We start from the raw sequence: 20270 nt of genomic DNA, 5'->3' as shown, positions 1-20270 counted from the left end.
CTGCTGGTGGTGAACATCTTGGGTTCTGTTCTGTGGCTTAATGTGGCTGAGTCATAAGACCTTTCTTTTTACTGCTAAGCTCTAATGGAAGCCTTCTGGTCAGGAGCAATGCCCCAGGTCTACCTTGTGGGGATGGCCTAATGATGACTGCTGACCACTGCTTCTCCGCACAGGGCCAGATGATCATGTGTGTGGTGGAGGGGAAGCAGCCTAAGGGGCAGGAGCCCCTTCTGGACAGGTGGCATTTCTGGGCAGGTGAGACATTTTAGGGTGGACAGGGGAGGTCAAGCCCCCCTCCCCAACCCTCATGGGTGAGCCTCCCCTCTTCCTCCCAAGCCAGTTTGGAATTCCTCTTTTTGGCTGCCATCCAGTAGTGGCCCAGACCACTCTCCCAACTCACCAGTGACCACATTTTCCAAACCCAAACTCAGAACTCGTGGTCTGGCAAAGAATTAAAGAATTTATGGTCACCTTCCAAACACAAGAGAGAATAGTAGATTCTCCAGGATAATCTCTGTCGTTAAAGGGGACATTGGGTTGGAAACCCAGGCATTTTTCATACATTGTATCACTGGTATGTGAAAAGAGCCCTATGAGGTAGCTAACTATTTCCACTTAATAGTTGAGAATACTCAGAGAGAGGAAATAACTTGCCCAAGATGTTCCGTCCCGGAAGTTTGAATTTTGGTCTGTCAAGGAGGGTTCCTAGGATGTGTGTTTGCGTGCGTGTGCGTGTGTGTGCGTGTGTGTGTGTGTCGCGCGGAGTTGGGCGGGGAGAGAGGCAGAAACATCCTTCACAATTGCAGACGCACACGCTATTTATTTGGGGCCTCGAGGAAGGGCAGCCAAGTACTGAGCTGCCCTGGTTGTCACTTCTGAGCTGGAAATCCCCGGGCAAAGGGCTCGGTCGCCGCCCCGTCCCATCAGGATCTGGCCCCAGGCTTCGCGGCTCGGGATGCGGGAAAAAGCCCTTCGACCTTGCACGTTACACAGCGGCCACCAGCCCTCGCCTCCGCCCAGGTGCGGGTTGAGGGGGCCGCGGTGTGGGCGAACGACTCCCCAGGCCACGTTCCGCCCCCCCCCTCCCCGGTCACATGGACGCGCCTTCCGCAGCCGGGAGCGCGGAGCGGAACGAACCACGAGGAGGAGCGGGGGAGGCGCCGAGGGCAGTGGGTCAGCGCCCCGCGGGGTAGGTGGGCGGGCTCAACCGCCCCGCGAGCCGGCCGGTCAGCCAGTCAGCGGGTGCGGGGGGCGGGCCAGTGGGCGCGCGCGCCGCGCCCCGCAGCGCCCCCTGAGGGGCGGCGGCAGGAGCTGGTTCCGGCTGCGCGCGCAGTGGTGGTGGCGGCGGCGCGATCGGCCGGGCTGTAACCGTCGTCCGTCCGGTAGCGGCTGGAGCGGCAGCGGCGGCCGGGCAAGGCGCGAGGTGACGCCACAGGGCAGCGGCGGGAGCGGGGCCAGCGGCGGCAGCAGGAGACGCAGCGGCGGCCGCAGCAGCAGCAGCAAGACGGACTCGTGGACACGCGCCGCCGCCGCCGCCGGGCCGGGCCGGGTGTCGCGCGCCGAGGCTGGGGGGGAGTCGTCGCCGCCGCCGCCACCGCTACCGCCGCCGCCGCCGCCGCCGAGGTGACTGAGGAGAGAGGCGCCTCCTCGCTCCCGCCGCCGCCGGACTTCAATGCCCAGTCCCCAGCTCGCCAGCGTGAGTGCGCTCCTCCCGGGCGGCCCCCGCGCCGGCTCCCGGGGCCTCGGGGAAGGGGAGGGCGGGAGGCGCCGCAGCCATTAGTGCAGGCCCGAGACACGTCCCCGGAAGGAGGGCCGGGCCGGGCCGGGGGCGGGGGGAACGCAGCCGGGAAGCGTGGAGAACGAGGGTGGGTGAGGAAGGGGGGACTGTGCGTGTGCAAGAATGTGGAGTGTGTGTGTGGGGAATGTGCGTGCATGAGGGGGACAGTGTGAGTTGGGGAGAGGGCTGGGTGTGCATATGGGGTGAGGAAGACGGAGTGGGGGGTGTGGATGGGAGAGTTGGGGGCCGTGTCCGGGGTCAATGTGTGTGTGTGAGTGCGGGCGGAGTGTAGAGGGCAGTGGGGGTGTGTTGGGGGAGTGTGCGTAGGCGACAGGGGTAAATGGGGGAGAGTGAGGAAGCGGGAGAGGGAGAGAGCGGTCAGTGTATGGGGTAGAGTGGGGGGGAATATGAGTGGTGCGTGAGAGGGAGGACGGGGAGAGGGTGAATGGCAGAGGAGGGAGCGTGGAAGGGTGTGCCTGCGATTGTCCAGCGTGTGAGCGGGCATCCTGGAGACTCTCCGTGATCGTGATCGCTGTGTATGGCGATAGTGAACCCGCGTGTCCTCGGTTAGAGAGTTCTTTCCAAGAGCGTCTTGTTCCTGGGTTCCAGTATGAGGAAACGGTATAGGAGTCTATTCCAATGGCACTATAATCTTCTGGTTCTGCGATTTCTAAAAGAACGGTCGTGTTTTTTCGGAAGGGGGGGGAGGGTGAATGTTTTCCCCCATGTCTTATGACATCCATATAAATTTCTAAATTTGTCAAGGACATGGTCTTCATCCCAACCTAGTCTGGCCCTCTGAACGCTAACTTGTCTATTGCCCAGGATCCTCGACTCTTGTCTTTAGAGTGTTCAGAGGCATAGACGCTTTTGTACAAGTACTGCTGGTTTTTCAGGTGAAAGGTATTTTATTGTTAGGTAAGTGGAAAGAATTTTTGTTAGGTTTTGCCTCTTTTCTACCCTTCTGGAGAAGAACTCTTGAGAAAAAATAATATGATGATGATGATGATGATGAAGACCCACAGGCTAGTTTATTATTCCCTGGAGTTTGTCAAGAAACAAATATATAAAGTGCTCAGCAGTTCTAGCATCACCACAGACCTACTTGTCTGTTTGGAATCACCAAACTACAACTGGTGCTGGATTAGAATATGGTAGTTATTTACAGTAGTTTCAGACAGGAAGTGAGTGAAGTTATGCCTTGTTCAATGTGCAAAGGGAAATTAAGGCTGCGGAACATTATTAAGGCTCCAGAATCACTTGTGTTGGTGAAGATGGTGAGAAGTTGTTTGCCTGTATTTTGATCTGAAATTTTCAAAATTGTTTCATATTGGATAGTGAAAAGACTTTTTTTTTTTTAATGATTGTTTATTTTTGAGAGAGAGATCGAGTGTGAACGGGCGAGGGGCAGAGAGAGAGGGAGACATAGAATCTGAAGCAGGCTCCAGGCTCTGAGCTGTCATGACCTGAGCTGAAGTCAGTCACTCAGCTGACTGAGCCACCCAAGCGCCCCTCGAATAGACATTGTTAATGGACTTTGCCAGATTCTTGTGTTGTGGAAGTAGGGGTTTTTGATAAAGAGTATTTGGTATGGATTTTACACTTTAATGATAAGTTTCTTAGAAGTTGGGAGTCTTTCAATATGATAAGCAGAGAGGAAGGTAGTCCTTTTGATAGTAGACATAATCGAATTATAGACCAAAGCATCTACGTGTAATTAGAAGTCTGAAATTATATTTTTTCTAGAGTGTCCTTCTCATTCACTAGCATGCCATGCTCTCTGCTTTCAGAAGTAGTGAATAGTATTGTTAACTAATATTCAGTGGGGGACTGGACTAATTAGTATTAAGTGCCTGTTGTGCACCAGGTACTTTTCATACACTCTCATTTAAATCTCACAGCTACTGTGAAGGTTGTAGGGATCCTCATTTACGTTTATTTGGCACATACTGAGTGGTTTTTGTTTGTCAGGCACTTGGGATTCAGTGCTGAGCCCTCAATGACTTACAGTGATGAGATGAAGAGATAATAGAGACGCAAAGAGGTTAAGTAACTTGTCCCAGGTCACAAGATAATAAGAATTGGAGCTGGATTAAAAACCCAGGTCTGTCTGATTCGAGTCCTTGGTTTTTCCACTACACCATCACCACCCTCGCAGTAGGTTGTCTCACTTTGAGGTTTCTCAACCACACAGTGACCCAGCAGCTTCTACAGATGAGAAATGTTGAATTTAATGCAGAAGACTAGATGGCCAGAGGCAAAGGGATCATTTAGGAGATGCTGACTTGAGGCTCTTTGGGGCCTAAGCTAGGCTTTTATGTGGGTGGAGATTCTGCCTTGAAACTCTTGGGGCCCCAGGGTGTGTGCTTTGAGACATAGTTTTTATGAGGCACCTGGGATATGTCTGGGAGAGGAAAGTCTGATTAAAGAAACCCATCAGCCTTTTATGTTTTTTTATTTTGGGGGAAAGAGAAAGAGTTACTGGGGTTAAGAGTCAACTAGAAGTTGTCATTCCTCTGTGAAAGTCTTTTCTGTTCAGCTGTATGAGATATTTAACTCAGATTGTGAAGGCAAGTGAGAAAATACATGTGGAAGCACTTTGTTAATTATAAATTGAACTATATAGATTCAAAATATTATCACCATTAAGACCTTTCTAAGGCAACAGTTTGTCATATTTAGTAACTGGAAAAAGCTAGCATTTAGGACACCTATACAAATGAAAAATTGTTTAGAACTGCTGAACTGGGTATATTCTGACTCAGAACAGCAAAAGTCAAACCACTCCCTCCATGAGTCAGTCTAGTAATATTTAATTTGAACGAACCAAATTTATAGGCAGAAATCATTTACAACATCATTGAACTTTGGTGGCACTAGGAAGAGTAAATGTTTGAATGCTTTTGTGTATAACTTTCTTAAGAAGTTTGAAAGTCTCATATTTCCTTGAAAAGATATTTGTGTGAAATGAGGTAAAATAGATTTGTTTTTCTTAAGATTTAGCTCTTTGTTTAACAATTTGTCTTAACTTTTTTTAAATGTTTATTTATTTTTGAGAGAGAGAGAGACAGAGAGACAGTGTGAGCAGGGGGAGGGGCAGAGAGAGAGAGAGGGGGACACAGAATTGGAAGCAGGCTCCAGGCTCTGAGCTGTCAGCACAGAGCTGGACGTGGGGCTCGAACCCACAGACCCCACGAGATCATGACCTGAGCTGAAGTTGGAGGCTTAACTGACAACCACACAGGTGCCCCTTAACATTTTTTCTTTCAAAGGTAGAAGTTTTGTATGTAATAGTTATAGAACTTTTTATGATTTTGAGACAAAGTTGAAATTTAGTAAAGGTTCATTTAACAGGGTTTTATACTGTACCTTTTTGTTGGAATATGGGATTGTTAACCAGTGAAGCCTCTAGAAAAAACATTTACAGATAAGATGCAGAGGGGCAGTACATAAATTTTTAGCTGTTGCTCTTGGAAGAGCGAAACTTAAGTTAACGAGTGAAACCCAAGTTAGATTGATTTCTTCAAGTACTGTATAATCAGCTATACTACTTATAGAAGTTGGGGATCTTTAAACGTTTTGAGCAACTGAATATCAAGATCCATCATTTTAACGTGGTAGATTTAGTTATGTTTATTGAGTAGGGCAGTGGTAGAGATTTTGAGGTCATAGGATACTTGTGATGTCCAACATTATTACACTTTAAATTTCAACATTCCTGGGCACCTGGGTGGCGCAGTCGGTTGGGCGTCCGACTTCAGCCAGGTCACGATCTCGCGGTCCGGGAGTTCGAGCCCCGCATCAGGCTCTGGGCTGATGGCTCAGAGCCTGGAGCCTGTTTCCGATTCTGTGTCTCCCTCTCTCTCTGCCCCTCCCCCGTTCATGCTCTGTCTCTCTCTGTCCCAAAAATAAGTAAACGTTGAAAAAAAAAAATAAATTTCAACATTCCCTTCTTGAGAATCTTACGTATGCTGAATCATAAATCTTACTTAAAATTCATAATAATCCTTTGAGTAAGTGGCATTCTTTAAATTGTACAGATAAAGAAATTGATTTATAGAATCAGTTGTTGAATCCCAGGTTTTGGAATCCAAGTTAAAGAGTATCAGTAAATAGATGGCAGTGGATAAAAAAAAAATTCCCCTTGAGGCTTAAGGTACTTAAATCTCTGGCTAAACTTGTTTTTGAGTTAACTCTGGTCATTTTATAGGGAGGTATATAGGAGTTAAGTAGATGTTAAAGAAGTTGGCCTTGGGGCACCTGGCTGGATCAGTCGGAGAAGCATGTGATTCTTGATCTCAAGGTCATGAGTTTGAGCCCCACATTGGGTAGAGAGATTACTTAAATACATACATACATACATACATACATACATACATACATACATACATACATAAGCAGATGAACTTAAATTTAAATACATAAGCAGATGGCCTTTTGTTTGAAATGTAGTTTTTAGGGTTTCTTTTTTTCTTGTTTTTTTTTTTTTTTTTTTTTTTAAAGGATACTTCAGTTACCTGCATATTTTTTGTTTGCTCTTTTGGTGATAATGCTGCTTTGAGAGTTTTCTTAAGACACTAGTTGGGTTATATAGAGACTGATGACTATTTTCTAAGATAAAGCAAGAGTCTGTGATGTTACAGTTCACATAATTTTGTACCTTGGGTTTGTTAATGAACAATGGATACCACCAGTTACAAATTTTGGGGGAAATGGTGATTTGAGTCTGTTAATCTGGAATGTTAGAAGAGCCTTTTATCCATTTTCATCCTTAGGGCTAGTGTATATGTATAGAGGTGTCTGGTCGCTTTCTCTAGTTACCCTTTGTTTTACTGACTGAACCACATTCTCTAGCTTCTTTGACTTCTGGCCACTGTCTTGGGACTTGGAGCCCTATAGGACTGCTTGATGTAGAGCCCAAGTAGGTATTGTATGTATGTTTTCTCTCCTTGGAGTAGTGGAGATCTATGTGGGCTGAATGGAAATTGTCACTAGTCTAGCACCTCTAAGAAAGAAGCTGCACAGCACTGTGGGCTCTGTCTACTTTCCACAGTTACCCTGTGGAGTTAACAGGACCTGGGTCAGAAAATGACCCTTCTGCACGTCTTACGGTGGTTTTCCCTGAACTATCTGTTCAATCAGCATAGATTGACAGGGCACAAAATCTTTCCTGACAAAATGACTGTGAGGAGTTGACAGATTATACCAACAGTTTTTTGTTACTTGAATACAAATGTTTTTTGTTTGCCTGCATGGATTTCTTACCCATACATTCTGTAATACAGCATCTACTTCATTTTAAGGGGCCTAGAAGCTAAATTTCATCATTTGAATATAAATTTACGTTGCACAACATTGCCTTTTTAAACGATAGAGGATTTTAAGCTTTTCTGTGACTCTTTTCTAGTTGAGCCTGTTTTGAAAAAATATTTTGACCATTAGAATGGTCTTTGCCTTTAGAGATATTTAATTCCTTTCATAGTATTTTTGGGTTGAAATTTCATTCTTCTCAGAAAATGTTAATTCTTTTGGCATAAAATGCACACATGATATATTTGCTTTAGCAGATCAGATAAATTACTTTGTGTTTTTATTTCTGCAGTGGTCAAAAATGTTGGCTCTTAACTAATGTATCCTTTGACAAGAATTCAAATTCAGTCTGCTTTCTTGTAGTCCTCTTTTAGTTTTAGTTGAGATTTGAGCAGTCTTATAGGAGACGTTCACTAGGTTGTATCAACACAGTATCCGTAAATTGGATTTATAGACATATGCTGATATTTACTGTTTTTAGCAGCAAAACAAATTGATGTTTTTTACTTTCCATTATTTATGAAAAGCCTCTCATGAGGGAGCAGAATGACTGGTTAGTGCAGAAGGATATGAGTCATCGGCAGGGTTTGTCAGCAAATTGAGAAGGATATGATGGAGAAACAATAGATTCTAGTGACATTATTCTTCATTCCACACGTGTGGATGCAAACAAGTTTCCTTTGGTGATTGGTTTAAGTTACTCAAATAATTTAGATCTTCCAAGATGAGAAGCAGTCCAAATTTAAGTCATAGACTATGCCCTGAATTGTTTTTCTAGTGAAATGAGATCTTCATTTGGAGGTCGTCAACAAGTAGAATTTAGTTAAACTCCTCTCTCTGTTTACTAGGAAAAATAATTCACCTATGAGGTAGGAGTTAGTAAGTTGAGAGTCTGTTTTTGTGAAGCTTGTAACTATGGACGTGCTCCGTAGATCAGAAGATGTCCACCAATGTGACGTATTTGTTTTCTGTCATTGAGTAAAGAGTCACTCCCTGACTACTACTCCTACTTTTAAATTCTTAAAAGCTTTTATTGCATTCAGATTGGTTTGAAATTCTCAGCATGGTCAAGGCCTCCTGGAGTTATTTAACCAAAGACTCCTTTCCTTTCTCATGGCCCTTCACTGTTTCTACAGTCTTGTCAGAAAAGTTTTACCTTTCCTCAGAAGTCGTAATCCTCCTCCATTCTACTCATACTTTGTGTCTTCAAAGTATGTGGCATTAATATGAAATTTTAATGTCCCTCATCAAATATTTTCACCCATGTGGATTCTTTTAGGCTCTTGATCCTGGATAGTGTTTGTATGGTGTGCACAAAGAGCTCCACAAAGGCTCGTTGTTATATTGGATATGCTGCACTTTAGTATCATTCAGAGGTGGCATACTGTCCCCCATCTCAGTAAGCATTTGGAGGAAGAGGACGAGAAAGTACGTTTTGCATTCTTTAAGTTGGAAGAGAAGGAAGGTGAATCCATGTTGACCTAAACTGGTGAGCAAAGAATAATAATCCCTTGACATGGTGTTATAGAGGTATTTCACCATTTTTACTTCACTCTCATGTTTTAATGTGAAACAACTGCTTTCACCGTATGGTTTTTAAAGATTGTGAATGTTGTGTTTTATGAAAATAAACATCAAGCCATTAATGGACAATTGGTGGGTAGACAGTATATTTTAAAAGGCCACTGGCAGCTCCAAATAGAATGATTTGGGTTCTTGCCTATCTTGTATTACAGTGAGTACACAGAGAGAGATGGCTGTGAAGTACAATGTAATTTATAAAAAGCAAGTTTAGGAGAGGAAGTGAAGTGTAACTTAACCGGTTTTAGGGGAAACTTGGACCAAAATGCCCTAACAGCAGAAAAATTTCTGGGGCTCAAACAAAAGAATTTATGCTGACAAGATGTAATTTGGAATGTTTTTTATTCTGTATCCTGTGCATAGCTTCCTTCCCTCCCTGTCAGTGGTGGATATTTAAACAGGACCTTTAAATAATGTTCAATATATTTGACAAAATGGGGAAATGAAAGAGTTAAGCTGACCCATAAACTGCTCAGCTCTGAAACATATATTTTAAATAATGCTAACAATAGCCTGGAAGTTCTTACTTTGCATGCTGCTCCTGTGCTGTAGGTTATTTTGAAAGGTGATTCAAATAACCTTTTCCCAAGTATCTATTTTGCAACCTCAGGGAACTCACAGCTGTTACAGTCATTCTAACTGTCCTGATATAGCTCAGAAAATATTTCAAAGTGGTGTTGACAGGATGAATCCAGGTGTCCTTGTGGATTTTCTTTCTTCTTTCTTTTTCTTTTTTTCTGGATTTTCACTACTGAATTTGCATTATTACAGTTGAAGTTCAGAACCTCAAATGTATTTCTTTATTAATGAAATAATCAATTCAGTGGCTCTGGGTTAATGTACATACAGTGATGTTGGAAACTAAATTAAAATGATTAAAACTTATTAAATTGTTTTCCAGGAAAATTACTTAGTCTTTTGAGGTTAAAGGAGGTAAGAAAGGAAAAAAAACAAATATTATAATTTAATTATACGGGAGTGCTGCTGAATTTGAGATAGTTATTATTTTTTTTAATTTTTTTTTTTAACGTTTATTTATTTTTGAGACAGAGACAGAGCATGAACAGGGGAGGATCAGAGAGAGAGGGAGACACAGAATCTGAAACAGGCTCCAGGCTCTGAGCTGTCAGCACAGAGCCCGACGCGGGGCTCGAACCCACGGACCGCGAAATCATGACCTGAGCCGAAGTTGGCTGGTTAACCGACTGAGCCACCCAGGCCCCCCATGAGATAGTTATTTTTATATAAAAGAGGTTACCACAGTTATTTAGGAAAACAGTGAACTTAAAGTTTATAACATTGGGAGTCTTAAAGTGCACGTAAACCAAAGTCTTTAAACGCAAAGCCCGTGAAGATGATAGCCGTAATATCTTTGCCTAGAAAGGAAAAGTGTGAATAAATAGAATCAATTTAATAGAGCTATTTAACTTAACTTTTAAAAGATTTAAAAGGTTGCCTAGATGGCTCAGTTGGTTAAGCGTCCCAACTCTTGATTTCGGCTCAGGTCGTGATCCCAGGGTTGTGAGATCAAGCCCCACGTTGGGCTCTCAGCTGAGTATGGAGCCTGCTTGGGATTTTCTCTCTCTCCCTCTCCCCTGCTCATACACTCTCTCTAAAATAATAATAAAAAATAACAAAAGATTTACTGAAATCAATAAGATTAAGCCCAATATTAGAATTGTGCTGTTAGGATTTTTAATGTTATTACCAGTATTCAAATAACTATTAAAATTAAAAAAAATTTTTTTTTGAGAGAGAGAGAGCGCGCGAGTGAGCAAGGAGCAGAGGGAGAGAGACAGAGAGTGTGGAGTGCAGAGGCCACAGTGGGGCTTGAGCTCACCCCATGTGGGGCTCGAACTCACGAACCGTGAGATCATGACCTGAGCTGAAGTCGGACCCTTAACCGACTGAGCCACCTAAGTGCCCCTAAAAATTTTTTTTTAATGTTTATTTATTTTTGAGAGAGAGAGAGAGACAGATGAGTGGGAGAGGCACAGAGAGAGGGAGACACAGAACCTGAAGCAGGCTCCAAGCTCTGAGCTGTCAGCACAGAGCTCAACCTGGGGCTTGAACCCACGAACTGTGAGATCATGATCTGAGCTGAAGTCTGTCGCTTAACCGACTGAGCCACCCAGACGCCCCTCAAATGACTATTTTGGAAAAACTGAAAACTGGCCATAGTCCTGTTACCACCGTTAAAATTTTATTTAAATTTAAAGGAAAAATAACATTTTTGGGAAAAGAAATTCAGCTGGAGAATTGCTAATTTTTAGAGAAACAGTAAAGTACAAAATTGAAAAGTAAATATTTTCAAGTGTGGTATTGAAGATATTTAATGCAGTTTTCATCTTATAGTTAAGAATTACTAGAAAATGACAAGTACTTCTAATCACTAGGGCACATACAAATTTGAAAACCACTCCCTTTTCATTTGAGTGGGAACAGAGCCCACAGGACTTCAGTAAATAACGGTCACTGTTCTCAGAAGCAGGTGCGATTGTTGGTTAATGACTTTCCTTTCTGAGTGGCAGGCCATGTATCTCAGGCTGGTTCTGAAATGTTAAGATACTTTCCCACCATCAAGGTCATGATTTCTTTTTATATAAGTGATTATTGATTTCTGTACTGGAACTTGATTCTCAAGTTCCCTCCTTAAATGAGGAAGTGGAAAAGTGGGAATAACCAAGACAGTAACTATGAAACTTTTTTTTTTTTTTAGCAGTAAAGAAGCATCTTGGTATTTTTAGCTTGTTTACAGATATTTTGGATCCTAATTTGTGTAGAATTTAATGATACCTCTTTCCTTATCAACTCCCTGCCACTGTAGTAGGGGAGGGGAACTAACATTAATTTGAATTGTCTAAGTTCACGGATCCAGATGTATACAATTTTAGCTTGATAAATGGCAACCATCGAGGGATGAACAAAGTAGCAGAGTAGAACTGTTGTTTCTACAAGGCTCTGATGAGTTGGTAGGGTATGAAAGAAGAGTATGATTTCAGTTTGAGACAGGTAACTAGAAGATTCATTAGCGAAGTTGAGTTCTCCTTAATTAACAAGTCTTTAAGATACATTTTCCCACAAATGGTCAGGATGCAGTCGATACAGAAGAGTTTCCCTACTCTTCTTGCATGGTGTTGTGGTGATTTTATGGTCCATTGTTTGAATAGACTCAGAATATTAAGTTAGGCTTCTCTGAGTTCTTGGAGTTACTCAGGGCCTTCTTTTTTCACAGACCCCACATCCAGTCTGGACAGAACTACCTCAAAGTATATCTTGAAACTGATCCCTCCTTATCCTCTACTGCTATTACCATGGTCCAAGCTATTTCTCTCCTGATACGGCTAGCAGTGGTTCCTACCAGATCTCCGTGTTTCTGCCCTCACTACTCGTATTATCTGTCTCCACATAGCAGCTAGAGTGGTCTTTTTAAACATAAGTTGTCAATCTTCCTTGAAACCTTATCATTTTTCTTGGAACAAGACCGAAATACTTACGTTGACCTTTAAGGCTCTCTTATTTCTCTGACCCTATTCATTCCATTGCCTTCTCTGCTCCGGTGGCACTAGCCCCCTTGCTGTTCCTAGAACACTCCAAGCATGGCCCCACCTCATAACCTTTGCAACAGCTAATCCCTTTTGCCTAGAATGCTCCCTCAAATATCTATTTGGCTCACACCCCAGGTCTTGGATAAAATGTCACTTTTTTCAGTGAGGCCTTTTCTGATAGCCTTATTTAAAATTGGAAAACCTCTCTTTTCTGGCACTGTAGATTCCCCTACTTTGCATTTTCCTCTGTAACAGTGGCATAGTTTGTCTTTTTCTGCCTACTAAAATATAAGATCCACCCTGACAGGAATTTTTGTTTACTGCTCTTGCTGCATCTATAAAAGTATATGACGCATAGGAAATGTCTAATATACACTTGAATTATTAATAAATTGTTAATTAGCCAAATTGCAAGGAGGATGTCTTAACTCTTCAGAAGAAGGAATTCTTTACTGTTGACAGATTATTCATTTCTAGTTTAAGAGAAGTGCTGGTGTCTTTGTTGAAGTGAGATGAATTTGTTTTAGGAAGAGATTGTTGCAAGGTTTTAGCCTTATATGCAGTATAATGCTTTCATGTTGCCTGTTTGTATAAACCAAGCTGACTCAAATTTGCATGACTTCCTGTAGAATTTCTGGTAAGAAAAGCAACAGTAAATGTATGCTTGCTTGTTTTTCTAGACCTTTGCTCTTAGATTTTTTTCTTAGGTCTAGAATTCTTTATTGTGCATTTATGTTATAATTTACTGTTTTAATTTGGTGAATACTGGTGTGACCCATCAAATTAGAGGGTTTATTGTATTATTTAATTTGGAAATGGGGGTAATTTCTCAGTGGAAAACTTGATGTGAGTGGATTGACAGGATTTTTAAAAGGATGCCTAGTAAGTTTGGGTTGCCCTCAAATTCTGTTCATTTATGTTTGAACTTAGAATTACAGTTGCCAAAGAGGAACCTGAATGTTACTCAATAATTTAATACTTTTTTTAAAGTTTGTTTATTTTGAGAGAGAGTGCACATGCATGTGTGAGTGGGAGAAGCGGCAGAGAGGGAGAAAGAGAATCCCAAGCAGGCTGTTAGCGTGGGTCCATCTTGGGGCTCAATCTCACAAACACGAAGATCATGACCTGAGCTGAAATCAGGAGTCAGATGCCTAACCAACTGAGCCACCCAGGTGCCCCAATAATTTCATATCTTTAACAAAGAAGAAAACTGTCTGGAATTGTGTAGGTACAGGCCTGCCTGGGACAGAGTGACTAGCTCTCTCTTAAGGCTCTTTGTAATCCTATGGTTATAGCACTGTTGAGAATGTAAATTGTAGTTTTTAGTTTTTGGGGGGCTGGAGGGAAGAGAGAGTATGCACGTGTGGGAGGGGCAAGGGGAGAGGGGGAGAGAGAGGGAGAGGGAGAGGGGGAGAGAGAGAGAGAGAGAGAGAGAGAGAGAGAGAGAGAATCTTAAACAGGCTTCACAGTCCAGCGTGGAGCCTGATGTGGGGCTCCATTTCACGACTGTGAGATCATGATCTGAGCTGAAATCAAGTCAGTCGCTTAATGGGCTGAGCTACCCAGGTGCCCTGAGAACGTAAATTGTAAATCATTGTAGGGTTCTTTATCGTCCTAGAATTTTATTTTAATTAAAAAGTATATTTATTTTTGAGAGAGAGAGAGGGACTCGTGTATGCACAAGCAAGGGAGGGGCAGAGAGAAGGGGACAGAGGATCTGAAGTGGACTCTGTGCTGACAGCAGAGTACCTGACGTGGGGCTCGAACTCATGAATGGAGAGATCATGGCCTAAGCCAAAGTCAGATGCTTAACCGACTGAGCCACCCAGGCATCCCATACCCTAGAATTTTATAAAAGTAATATATATATATGAATATATATATATATATATGAAAAACAAAACATTTCAAAAGGTATGTATTATGGTAGAGTAATTCAGAGTTCTGGCCTCCAGCTCCAGTCCCTTCCACCCCCTAGACAACCACTGTTACCTCTTTGTAACTCTCCAGATAATTGATGGGTATGAAAGCTATACAGCACTCACAGGTATTTCTGTATATACTGTTCATACTATCATGTGCTCTTTTCACTTATTAGTCTCTTAGCCATCTTTCCATATTTCACATAGATGTGTTTTATTCTTTTTAACCTCGGCATGGTTTTCCTTTTTAAGAATATACCATGATTAACTGATGGTTAGTGTATAATTTCATGTATTTTGGTTTTTGATTCTCATCTAAGCAGATGTTAGGACTAGACTTGACACAGGACATTTAAACTCTAATACACCGCTTTTCAAAGCTTTGAGTAGTCTCTGTTGTGTTACTGACTTAGTCTTTCTGGCAGTACACTATCGTAGCTTGGTAGGCCTCTGCTTGCTTGTTTCCAGTCTCCTCTTTATTCTGTTTTCTCTTTCCCTCTTTCCTCTCTTCGTCTCCTTAATTTATAATTTTTTTTTCAACGTTTTTTTATTTATTTTTGGGACAGAGAGAGACAGAGCATGAACAGGGGAGGGGCAGAGAGAGAGGGAGACACAGAATCGGAAACAGGCTCCAGGCTCCTAGCCATCAGCCCAGAGCCTGACGCGGGGCTCGAACTCACGGACCGCGAGATCGTGACGTGGCTGAAGTCGGATGCTTAACCGACTGCGCCACCCAGGCGCCCCCGTCTCCTTAATTTAAAACAGTTGCAGGGGGGTACCTGGGTGGCTCAGTCGGTTAAGCGTCCGACTTCGGCTCAGGTCATGATCTCACAGTTCGTGAGTTCAAGCCCCGCATCGGGCTCTGTGCTGACAGCTCAGAGCCTGGAGCCTGCTTCACTTTCTGTGTCTCCCTCTCTCTCTGCCCCTTCCCTGCTCATGCTGTGTCTTTCTCTGTCTCAAAAATAAATAAACATTAAAAAAAAAAAAAAAACGGTTGCAGGGCGCCTGGGTGGCTCAGTTAAACTTCTAACTTCAGCTCAGGTCATGATCTCACAGTTCGTGAGTTTGAGCCCTTGGTCAGGCTCTGTGCTGACAGCTCAGAGCCTGGAGCTTGCTTCGGATTCTGTGTCTCCTTCTCTCTCTGACCCTGCCCTGCTCCTGCTCTGTCTCTGTCTCTTAAAAAAAAAAAAAAAAAAAAAAAAAAATCAAATGGATTTTTCTGTCACAGACCATTCCTTCTAATCCTGCAGTGAAGTTACCATCTTTTGTTAAAAATGGAAATGTTGTATAGGAAATGTCCCAAATTCAACATTTTAAAAGTTAAGTTCTCTAAAAGATAACATTAATTAATGCCAGTGAGACAGTTTTAGAAGAAAGTTTTCCTGTAAGATGTGCAGGTGCTAAGTTTATGCTGAAATAACAGGCCTTTGTAACTTTTGAGTATTTTCCAGCTGTGGTGAGTTGTTTATGATTTTTTTGCAGACTGCTTGTTTTGTGTTCTTATGTCTGTTACAGGAATTAACATTAGTTTATCTGAATTGACAGGTGCAAGAGCATTTAACTGTTGATGTGTAGTTGAACTGGGGAGGGGGGCTGAAGAAGGAGCAGAAGCTTGTTTTTATCATGTATCTGTTAACATTGATAGAACATACTGTTTCATTTGGCAGAAATTCCTTTGCCTGGGATCTCAGTATGGTGTTAAGAATTGAAAATCTAATAATGAATTATCCTTATCCTTGGAAGTGGTCCTTCTAAAATGAAGTTGGAGGAGTAAGATGGGATAACATTTGTTTTGTTTGCTGAGCAGACAAACACTGGAGACTAGGTAGAAAACTTAATGCTAGAGCTGTAACCTTTTAAGCCTGGCCATCCCTACAAAGCAGGCCTTTCAGTGCTTTTCCTCAGCTGACACACATATTAGCTGTGATAACATCGTTAAACCAAAGGGATTCCAATAGGTTAGAATTTCCTTGTGTTTTGCTTTTCACTGCATGCAAACCATTGTTGAGTGGTTACTTTAATAATCTTTTCTCCCCTTATTTAAGGTCACAGAGTTGCAGATCAACATCCAAGCAGATATTTGAATAAAAGTTACAGTTGCATGAAAAAAAATTATGACTTGAAAAATATGTGGGTTCCTCCTAGTCAGAATTGGAAACATGAATGGAGTTAGGAGATCTGGGTTCTTGTCCTTGATCTGCTACTTATTAGGGATGTGGTCTTAGTTAAGTCATTTTAATCTGCCTCCCAAACATCATCTCCCCCCCCCCCCCCCCCAAGGTCAGAGTAGTTGCCTGTAAGTTTCTTGTAGCTTTAAAATTCCTTGACTGCACAGGGAGTAGTACTCTATGAAATGTGTAATCTAAGGTGGCTGTGTTTTGTGGTTAGAGTTAGAATTAGGAGTTGGGAAAGTGGTGGTGTATATTCTTGTTTTTCTTAGTTTGAGTATAGAAGTTTCATGTTTTTACTGTAGTGTATAACTTCTGCTGAGGTATTGAAGTTCTTAGAATGCCATTTTGGATTTCTTATGTGTTTTGTGCTTGTGTCCATGGTTAATATAGTCACAAGTATGTCAGTGACAACAAAATACAGTGCCATAAGAATATCATAAAAAGATGACTTGTGAATAGAATAGGCTTGAAAGTTTGTAAGCTTAGGTTCTTTCTTAGATGCATTTTAGTTTCTTCCTGAAAATGGTTCTGTAGCCATTATCTTCCATGTCTTTTTCTATCTGGTCAAATCATCTTTTCAGAGACTACTAAATAAGCGTTTACTGGTGGCTGAGAAGAGGCAAGTGAAAGAACTTAGACCCTGTCCCTATTTCCAGAGCTATTCATTTATTTAGATTTATTTATTTATTTGAGTAATCTCTACCCCCAAGGTGGGGCTCCAACTCCCAAATCCTCACTTCCAAACCCTTACGGACTGAGCCAGCCAGGCATCCTCAGAGCAATTTATGATTATCTTGATACTCTGACTGAGCTAACTATAAAGGTTACTGTGTTTCAAAGCAGCAGGCCCAAAATAATATTAAAAAATTCTGCCACTTTTTTGCCTTGTCTTAGGGATGGATTAATACTTGGGCAGAAGAATGCTGTGTGAATCAATGACCTTTAGATGCTTTGTACTCTTGAGATAGAGATGTGATGTGAGAAATAGTAAAGAAGTAAACTGGGCTAGAAATGAGATGATGGGATTCATGCATTAGTTGAGGTAGCAGGCATTATGTGTGGTACATTGGAAAAACATTGGATTAACAGAAGACATTTACCTAGACAAGTCATTTCACTTTTCTGATGCTCTTTCCTCATTCCTTCTAGGTAGCAATAAGTACTCAGAGTTGTGAGGAAAATAAGCTAATTTTTCAAAAAGTACTTTATGGACTAGTGTTATAATTGGGGGCCATTGCATATCCTTTGGATAGAAAGAATTCAGTCCTCAGAGTGAAATTTTGGTAAATATCCTTCATCCATTTACAGATGTATCTTATTTTAAGCAAAGTGTGTATATGAAAGACTTAACCATCAAAGCAGAAGAATAAGATTGCTGTGAACTTTACAAAGAGCCTATGGACGGAAGGTTCTTTAAGGATCTTTTAATAACTATTTTAAGTGAATTTAAAAATTCAGTCATTTAAAAAATGACTTGTTACAAATAATCTTATTGACACAGAAATTTTGCTGAATCCCATTTTGGAAAAGAAAAAACACACTTTTGAATTTTGGACTTTTAAAACTCTTGGTATACATTTTTATCCTAGTCTTCATAGATGACAGTAATTAAAACTTGGTGGCATTTCAGCATTTCAGAGCTCTTTGGGCTCACAGAGAATGTATTCATGACTTTGAGCATCATGTTTACTATGCTGTCAACCTCCACTTCATTTTACTTCTGCTTTTCTCCTCTAGGTTTTTCGTTGGAATATACGTTGCACATTTATGGCGATTCTGAGCGTGAGGGCAGACTTCTGCCAGGCTCAGCACAGCGTTTTCGCTGACAAGTGAGCTTGGGGCTTCTATGTGCCATAATTAACATTGCCTTGAAGACTCTGGACACCGAGACTGGCCTCAGAAACAGTTGGCTTTTTTTTTTTTTTTTTTTTTATTGCAAGCATATTTCTTTTAATGACTCCAGTAAAATTAAGCATCAAGTAAACAAAAGTGGAAAGCAACCTACACTTTTAACTTGTCTCACTAGTGCCTAAATGTAGTAAAGGCTACTTCAGTTTTGTATGTAGTTGGAATTTTTGGAGTCCGAAGGTATCCATCTGCAGACATTGAGGCCCAAGTTGAATTTGGATTCAAGTGGATTCTAAATACTTCTGCTTACCTTGAAGAGAGAAGCTTCTTAAAGAATAAACAAGTTGAATAGAGAAAACACTGATTGATACTAGGCATTTTAGTGGTCTTTTTAATGTTTTCTGCTGTGAAACATTTCAAGATTTATTGATTTTTTTTTTTCATTTTCCCCATCACACCTACACACGCACGCTCACACTTTTTATTTGCCATAATGAACCGTCCAGCCCCTGTGGAGATCTCCTATGAGAACATGCGTTTTCTGATAACTCACAACCCTACCAATGCTACCCTCAACAAGTTCACAGAGGTAAGATTGTAGTATGGTCTACTTTTTGGATTGATTTATAGGTAAAGTTCCATTATAAGTGAACACCATTAGTAAAGAAATCTCTTACCACAAAGCCATTTATTTCTGTGATTGGAATGTGGGTGGTCATCCTTCCCAGTCTCTGTTTAAATTGGGTTGAATTAATTATAACAATTTTTTTTTTTTAGAGTTTATTTATTTAGAGAGAGAGTGAGCAGGGGAGGGGCTGACAGAGAGAAAGAGGGGGGTGGGGCGGAGAGTGTGAATATCTCAAGCAGGCTCTGTGCTGTCAGCGCAGAGCCCAGGGCAGGGCTCGATCTCACGAACCATGAGAACATGGTCTGAGCCGAAATCCAGAGTTGGGCACTTAACCAGCTGAGGGGCGCCTGGGTGGCGCAGTCGGTTAAGCGTCCGACTTCAGCCACGTCACGATCTCGCGGTCCGTGAGTTCGAGCCCCGCGTCAGGCTCTGGGCTGATGGCTCAGAGCCTGGAGCCTGTTTCCGATTCTGTGTCTCCCTCTCTCTCTGCCCCTCCCCCGTTCATGCTCTGTCTCTCTCTGTCCCAAAAATAAATAAACTTTGAAAAAAAAATTAAAAAAAAACCAAAAAAACCAGCTGAATCACCCAGGCGCCCCTACAACAGTTTTTTAAAAGAACACTTACAGAGTTTGGGGAGATTGTCTAGTGCTGGTTTTTTTAATATCCTTTCTACATAATTAGCAGTTCTTTTGTCAGATTTTTAATAATAAAAATAATATTTATTGAATACTTAGTATGTACCCAACGTTATAATCAGTCTTATAAAAAAAAAAAAGCGCAGTTTTAGGCGTTATATTATTTACTACTCAGAATAGCCCTATGAGGTATAGGTACTGTTATTTTCTTCCTCTTACAGATGAGGAAATTGAGGTTCAAGGCAATTTGGTAATTTAGTAATTTGGCTAGAGGTACACAACATATAGTAGAACTGTCTCTGACCCTGAAATCCAGGTCTGCCTCAAATATTCTAGCCACTTTTGATAAAAAGCTACTCCAGAACTACTTATCAGTCGTAACTATCATCTACAAGGATCAAAACCTTATGGGGAGGAAAGGTATTATAGGTAACATTTTTATGTCAGATCTTTCATTTTCTCTGCTGTATTTATAGAGTAAACTTAGCTGGATGAACTCCTAGGGATTCTAAATCTACCCCTCTCATTTTACAGATAGCAAAATGGAGTTCAGAAGAGGTTTTGACTTTCATAAGGACACAAATATTTACTATAAAAAACTGTACCATAACCTTTCAATGAATGGCTACTATGGAGTTCATTTTAATAGGATTTTATTTGTATTTTGAAGTGTTTTAAAATTACTGACTCCCATGTAATAGCAACAACTTTCCTGAGTCTGTTTTAGAAGAAGGCCATTCTCTGAAAAATAAAGTCCTTTAGCAATTAGAATAACTTTTACCCTTTAGTTAACCAAATGATGGACACTTGTAGGATATCACTGTTCCTGCTTATTTATACTTATAATTCC

General features: G+C 41.6%; 1 protein-coding gene across 3 annotated transcripts in view; it reads left to right on the top strand.

Moving 5' to 3' along the window:
• Positions 1–1318: 1318 nt before the first annotated feature.
• PTP4A2 (protein tyrosine phosphatase 4A2) overlaps positions 1319–20270 on the top strand; it is a 31907-nt gene continuing 12955 nt past the window's right edge. The window contains exons 1-2 of one of the 3 annotated variants that reach the window (XM_086716310.1): positions 1319–1696; positions 18047–18746. In XM_086716310.1, the coding sequence (XP_086572436.1) occupies positions 18651–18746 (96 nt within the window). In that variant the 5' untranslated portion in view covers positions 1319–1696; positions 18047–18650. Of the gene's footprint in view, positions 1697–2272; positions 2399–17458; positions 17593–18046; positions 18747–20270 lie in introns of those variants that run through there. The other 2 variants (XM_086716311.1, XM_086716312.1) reach the window with 2 other exon arrangements.

This window comes from Puma concolor, chromosome C1 (assembly GCF_028749965.1).
Source record: "Puma concolor isolate L17-30 chromosome C1, mPumCon1.1.hap2, whole genome shotgun sequence".
Lineage (NCBI taxonomy): Eukaryota > Metazoa > Chordata > Mammalia > Carnivora > Felidae > Puma > Puma concolor.
This window is presented reverse-complemented; position numbering and strand designations above follow the sequence as displayed.